Source organism: Acyrthosiphon pisum, chromosome A2 (assembly GCF_005508785.2).
Source record: "Acyrthosiphon pisum isolate AL4f chromosome A2, pea_aphid_22Mar2018_4r6ur, whole genome shotgun sequence".
NCBI lineage: Eukaryota > Metazoa > Arthropoda > Insecta > Hemiptera > Aphididae > Acyrthosiphon > Acyrthosiphon pisum.
The window spans coordinates 108,209,470-108,216,830 of record NC_042495.1 but is presented as its reverse complement, the minus strand read 5'-3'; the positions used below and the strand labels follow the sequence as shown (position 1 = coordinate 108,216,830).

The window sequence follows — 7,361 nt, the reverse complement described above, 5'->3', positions numbered from 1 at the left end:
ACGAGGCTGCGTTGAATAATTTTTCACTTGGAACGCAGTTTATGAATTGTTGGATTGAGCTCCTCTACTTAATAATTCCCAATTCGAGCACTGGGTATAATATACTAATCACGTCCGTACGAGGTAGGTCGTGGTATTTAGGTAATTTGTATATCTATTCCATATTAACGAAATGTTAGTGTTGCTAAGAAATAGAAAACGTTTCATAGACAAACCAGGTAACTACTTATATAACCTATTATTTTGTTGTGGGTACAATATATATATACTGATGCAATTGATTAAGTCTTAAGTTGTATAATTTCATTAATTTATAAGCAGAATTATTATGTATTAAACTATACAATTAATCATATTTTAATAAACAATATAATCTAGCCATTCCTCAGGATATCTACGAGTTATGATTTATAGTAAATATCTTACCTATTGAGATTATCATAAGGAGAGCAGGCACCCCAAACGCTAATGGAAAACATGAATCTTTGCCAAAACACTGAACTGATTTCCTCAGCTCCGGTGTAATGCACGATGATAAGAATGACCCTAAATTGATAGTAAAGTAAAATATTGAAAAGTACATTTGCAGACGATCTTCTTGATCTGGCATCTCAAATTGGTCACCACCAAAAGCACAGACGCATGGTCTTATACCTCCTGCTCCGATTGCTGTTATCAATAATCCAACTATTGTAAATAATCTGCAGAATTGTATTATATAATATTTTAATGAAATTAAAATAGTTTTTTTAGTTTAATAATAATGCGTATAATATATTGATTTCAGTATATTGTATAAATACACCTGATGAAGGGAAAATAATATTAAAATAATTGTATAAGGGTAATTTAATATTTTAGTGTAAACACTTAATCATATTATAATAAGTACCTTTGAAAATTAATACTGACTGAAGTGACAAGAGATGAAATAGCCACTATGATATTTCCCACTGCGTGCACAATAGACAAAATGAAGATTGTTCTGGAAATGTAAATAATATAATATATGACTCGTTAAAAAGTATCTAACGGAATCATAATAATATGTATATAATAAATAATAATGTATGAATTGATGATAAATATATATAGGTACACGGGGTTTTTAATTATTATATATTATTATTATACTTGTCCAGTCGTTCCGTAGCGAATATTGATCATCACGTCTATTGAACAATTGGGAATAGGAGCCAGTGGTTTACCTACATAATATACCGGATGATTTTGTTGATAACTGAGTTTCCATAAGTTGACTATGATGTACTGTGATGTATACAGAGGCGGTTTGAATATATTATACTTGGTGGTGCAAGACAATATATATATATATATATCTATAGACACCCACCCACCCCTTTTCATCATAGAAATTATAAATACGCTTTCAACAGTTTCAGCTACGATTATCATTTATAAAATTTCAATGACTTCATTTCTTCATTACTTTATTAAACATTAAAATTAAACATTGCGGTAAGCACATACTAAACCAAGACCACACACCCACCCACCTAATATTGGTGGTGCAGTGCACCAAAAACAGTATACTCAAACCGCCTTTGGATGTATATCACTATGTTAGAGTTGAGTAATATAATTTTTTTACTTTATTTTAAAATGTTATCTAAATTTCTAGATCTTAATTTTTATTTATTGACAACTGACGTAAAGGGCCAATTTATTGCTGCTTATTACAACAACAAAAATTAATTTTACACGTCATATAATGGAATAGGAAAACATAGGTTTGCCGTTAGGTACTGAATACAGACAAATAAACACATTTTTTTACTAAGACATGTGATCACAGGCCACACTGTGGCCGCCACAGTATTCAGTCGCCTCCTCAACTTCGTGTTGGGGACAACCGATCAGCTTAAGCGCCCACGTAAGGTATCTGGGAGTCATCCTGCAGATTAAAGAGTCTACTAGTGTAGACAACAAGCTCTCTTTCAACACATGCATATCGAGACAGTCGCTTCCAAAGCAGCCAAATCCGCGACAGCAAGGCCGTATATGAGGGGGGTTTTAGGGGTTCAACCCTCCCCCCCCCCCCGAAATATTTTACAACTAATAAATTTAATTTGTATAAGTAACTTAATTATAATAATTTACCATGTGGCCATTTGGTTACCTACTACCTACCTAATAATATAATAAGTAATAACTATGTTTGATGGCGATTTCTATAATATAGGTAATATATTATTATTATATTATACAAAGATAAATCATACAAGATTAAAGACATTTTGTCGACAGACGAAACGTCTATAAATACTTAATATGTTATCGAACGATAAATTATCGATCGTATTGTCAATTGTCATTTTATCTCGAAAAACTCCATGATATCGTCCGTAGTGTCAGTACACAGTTATAGCACTATTAATAATTTTATCGTGAACATTAAACAAGTATACCAGTTCAAATATTTTAGTAGGAATTAGTATCAGCTTTGTGCGCACTGTGTAACCCTCTAATATTTCTGTATAATTTTTTATTTGATTATTTTAATAAAATGTCAAATCGTAAGCGTAATAATTCCCTTACAAATTATTTTTGTAAAAAAATAAAAACAACCGAGAACGAAATAAGTACAAGTTCTACATCGATCAAAAATATAGCCAATGTTATTTTAGAAACTATTAAATGTCTTGGTATAGATTCGAAGTATATGGTAGGGCAAGGATATGACGGGGCGGCATCAATGAGCGGTAATTTTAACGGAGTGCAAGCAATTATTCGAAAAGTACATCCAACAGCACTTTATGTACACTGCAGTGTTCATTCTTTAAATTTAGCCCTCTCATATTCGTGTAGTATTCAACATATTCGTAACTGTATTGGTACCATTAAATCGGTAGGTAATTTTATTAAAGCATCTGCAATGCGAACAGAATTATTAAAAAAATATATTAAAGAACAGTTTCCTGAATCTAAATGGACCAAACTTATATCAATGTGTGAGACACGCTGGGTGGAAAATCACGACGGACTTTTACGATTTACAGAAATTTATAAACCGATTGTAAATACACTAGATGATTTACAGTTAAAACGTGATATTGAAACGTCATCAAAAGCTTTACAATTAGGAAAAACTATTATAACCTGCAGCGACTTTGTTATAAGTATGGTCACAGCTTCTATACTTTTTACCCAAACATTACCACTATGAATTTACAGTCTGTAAATTGTGATTTGACTGAACCAATGGAATATGTTGATACTGTGTTACACGAAATACATGATATGCGGAGTAATATGAATACTACATTTTCCAAGATTTTTGAAAAAGCAAGGGATCTCATAAAACCAGTTGATAGTGAAGAAGACATAAAAATACCAAGAATCGTTGCACGTCAAAAACATCGAATTAATGTCATTACAAATTCATCTGAAGAATATTACCGCATAACAATAGCTATTCCTTTTTTCGACGATTTCATTGAAAACTTCAAGCAAGGTTTAATAATCACAAAAAACAAATTTCTTCACTGCACAAGTTGTTACCAAAAATATGCAACAAATTTGAAATAGATGCAAACGACTTCGAAATATATTCTGAATTTCTGGATATAGAAGTACTGCTAACAGAAATTCAACTTTGGAAAAGAAAATAGTCTAACAAACCAGAAAAAGACCAACCAAATTCAGCTATTGAAGCATATACCTATTAAATGTAATTATGAATATTTTCCAAACATATATTTTCTTTTGAAGCTATATTAGCTACATTGCCAGTTTCGACTTCTACGCCAGAACGTACATTTTCAACCATGAAAATATTAAAAAACTATTTACGCAACTCATCAGGCCAAGAACGACTTACAGGTTTAGCTCTTTTGAGTGTTCATAGGCAAATTCATATCGATCCGGCTGAAGTTATTGATCGTTTCGCCAAAGAAAAAGACCGTCAAATAGATTTTGTGCTATAAAACATTTTTAAACTAATAATTGTATATAATATAAATTTACTTTAAAATAATTATGATGCATTAACATAGTAAAATGTGATTTTTTTTTTTTGTTTAAAATAAGTGTTAGTTTTTTTTAATTACTTAAAATGAAAATATTATTTTATTTAACCCCCCCCCCTCCTCGAAAATTTGTTCCAGCTACGGCCCTGCGCGACAGCATTGGCACGGCTGATGCCAAACAAAGGTGGACTTTTCCAGCGATGGAGAAAGCTCTTGGGCACTGTCCACCACAGCCAGATGCTATAATATGTGGCCCCCATCTTGGGCGCTACAGTAGTAAACGTTGCCAAGAATATGGTCAGCCTGGTCAAGTATCAGAGAACGTCGACCTCGAGCTCTCATTCCAGCTGCTGGCTGACATATGCCTACCACCGATTCCTTGGCAGCGGAAAGGCATGCGTATACGGACATGATACGCACAAGAAGTCTCTTTAATTCGACGCCCAAGTCTGCATGGACTAGGTGCCTCATCCAAGACGACGTCAGGAAGCGGGCCGAGAGGATATCCCTTATTATTACTATTTCGTTGTGGCCCAAATAATATGTTTGTAATACCTATTTATATTGTATATCAATATATATCAATATTGTTTATACTATTCGCTTAATTTTATTTTCTAATTTGATGAGTATCGACACTATACTGCCGCTGCTTGTAATACTCATATTGTATATTATTCCATTGATAATAAATTTAAAGATTGATTTTAAAAAACGATTTTTTTCAACTTTTACACAACAATAGGTAGGTACTATTATGTTATATTAATAATAATACACGCAATACACTGTGTATCAAATATAAATCCAACTTTAATAACGTAGGTACGTATATATACGTAGGTATCGTTATATGTATAGGTACGTTGGGAAATACGCTGGTAAAATTATATTTCCAACTTGATATGATATAGTGACGAGGTGAAATGATATGAAAGAATGAGACGATACCTATATCGTAATCATTACGATTTGATTTATTTAGGTTCAGAGGCTCTCAAAAAATATATTAAATTTTTTTGGCGCAAATTTGAATTAACTTTTGGCTGAAATGGACACGGTGGTAACGGTCGTGAGTCTTTTTGAAGGAAAACGGTAACGCATAGCAATTTTCTTGGTAAAAATGCAAAAAAAATATATATATAGTTTGTATTTACATGCATGTCTTTAGTAGGCATTAATAAAACGTTTACACTTAATTAAGAAAATTTATCTACGTTGTACACTATTCAGCAGTACACTTGTACAGAATTCATCAAACAATATTTTAAACCACTTGAAATTAATCCATTACAATCCTTATTATCTAAATCCTTAATAAGGACGCTACCCATACATTAATTGTTGTCTCCGTCTTACACACGCAAAACATAACAAATTGTCGTTCACTAGTTTCAATAGTGTGCTGTTAGTTTTGATACTAGAGTGAATTGACCTATTATAAAACTTTTAGGTAAGCAAATTATATGTGCTTAAGCGTTGGATTTTATTCGATATTTTCAGATTCAAGCAAGATGGGTATGTGAAATATCAAAAATTAAAAATGCTTATATCTTGCTTGAAAATTAAAATATCGAATAAAAGTCAACACTTAAGCACAGATAATGTTACTATCTAAAAAAATGATAATATATCAAATCACTCTAATATCAAAACTAACAGCACACGATAGAAGCTAGTGAAAAAAATTTTGGTATGTCGTACCATCCTCTTAATTATAGTTACCTATATAATACTCAAATACTGCAGTGGTATTATTGTAATTAAAAATTAGAATTATAGAACTATTTTTTAATACGCCATATTAAGTCCATACCCAAAGTAAAATAACCTTTAGTTATTCAAGTTCCACATTATAAATCGAACGTATATTATGTATATTTATTACTTAATACTTAGTTATGTATTTGAATTGTGATTTTTATTTTTAATTTATTACTTATAGGCTATAGGTTGTAGAGGTTTGTGAGGGTTGGATGGATTGGTAGGTAAGTCATGTTCAGTCTAACTTCCATTTGTGATTGTACCTACTCAGTTTGTATTCTTTTAAGATAATAAAAAAGGTTGGTTGTAAACTCGACCCGATAATTTTGACCAATTTTTATCATTTCAATTTCAAAATTCAAAAACTAAAAAAAAACTGATAGAAATAACACTTAAAAAATATAAAAATAAAGAAATATCAAAGAGTACCAGGTACCTATATTATGTCAAACACATGACTTTTTACTTCAAAAAATAGATTTTACTTACATTATTACACTACAATTTTACTTATATTTTTACAGTTATAATTTCACATAAATATATTTTACTTATATTTTTGTTGCAGTGAATACTCAAATCAAATCCAATACTGAAACATTTTACTTACATTTTTACACAATATTTTAGATTTATACAACGAATTTCATACTAAGTATGAATAATAATATGAAAATGAAAACAAAACAATCTGGGTAATGCTAAATGGTTCTCAAAAATATTTTAGGAAGATTATATTAATTAGATATAAGATTTGGCATTATATTTTTATTCGGGCTGTATTTACACATCAATTATTTTTATCTGAAAAAACCGGGCCGAGTATAGGTATACAATAGACTTTTTAAACATTTTTTTTCCTTGTGCCGAGTTAGTAATTGGTATACCAACAAATAATAAATATATGGCTATTGCTTATTTTACTCAATTACTCACTTATATTTTCCCCAGTATGAATCTGCGATGATGGCTCCAAACAATGTTGATATGGATTGAGAGACAATAAACAAATGAACTATTATCGTGGAAGTATTGTTGTCATATTTTTGTATTGTTGTAAAAAATAAAACCAAAACAGCTAAAAAATTATGAATATTTTAAAACTAAACCAAAATTTTAATATTAATAAGAAAGATATTATGATAGTGGAAAGATTTACCTTTAAGTCCATAATAACTAAACCGTTCACACAGTTCGTTTCCAAATATATACCAGACTGCTTTCGGATAACTCTGTGCATTTATTAAACAATAATTTAAGTAACATATTTCTGGAGGTCGCTATCAGGTAACACCTCCAAACCTCAAATTAATTATTTATTGATTATCTATTTATATTTATAAATATATGTTTTTTTTTCTCTCTCTCTCTTCTCTCTCCCTTCATTGTTATTCCTGTCACTTATAGGGTGTTACCACTGGGTATCTTCCCTAATCTCACTATTCATATCATTCTTACTTGTCACATATCAAACCTACTTATTATACTAAGAACATGTATAGATTGTAGATTTCTTCAAATAATAAAAAAAAAAAAAGTAACATATGTGGGTTAAAAATATTCAAATATAAATAATAAATGTAATAATAAAGATACTCACATTATTTT

At 30.5% G+C, this 7,361-nt stretch overlaps 1 protein-coding gene across 1 annotated transcript in view; it reads right to left on the bottom strand.

Moving 5' to 3' along the window:
• Positions 1-7,361, bottom strand: part of LOC100163651 (solute carrier family 15 member 2) — a 16,239-nt gene that overhangs the window by 4,729 nt on the left and 4,149 nt on the right. Inside the window, exons 2-5 of the mRNA XM_008180765.3 lie at positions 6,913-7,033; positions 6,690-6,831; positions 893-985; positions 427-701 (exon numbers count right to left, since the gene is read on the bottom strand). Of these exons, the coding sequence (XP_008178987.2) occupies positions 427-701; positions 893-985; positions 6,690-6,831; positions 6,913-7,033 (631 nt within the window). The remainder of the gene's footprint in view (positions 1-426; positions 702-892; positions 986-6,689; positions 6,832-6,912; positions 7,034-7,361) is intronic.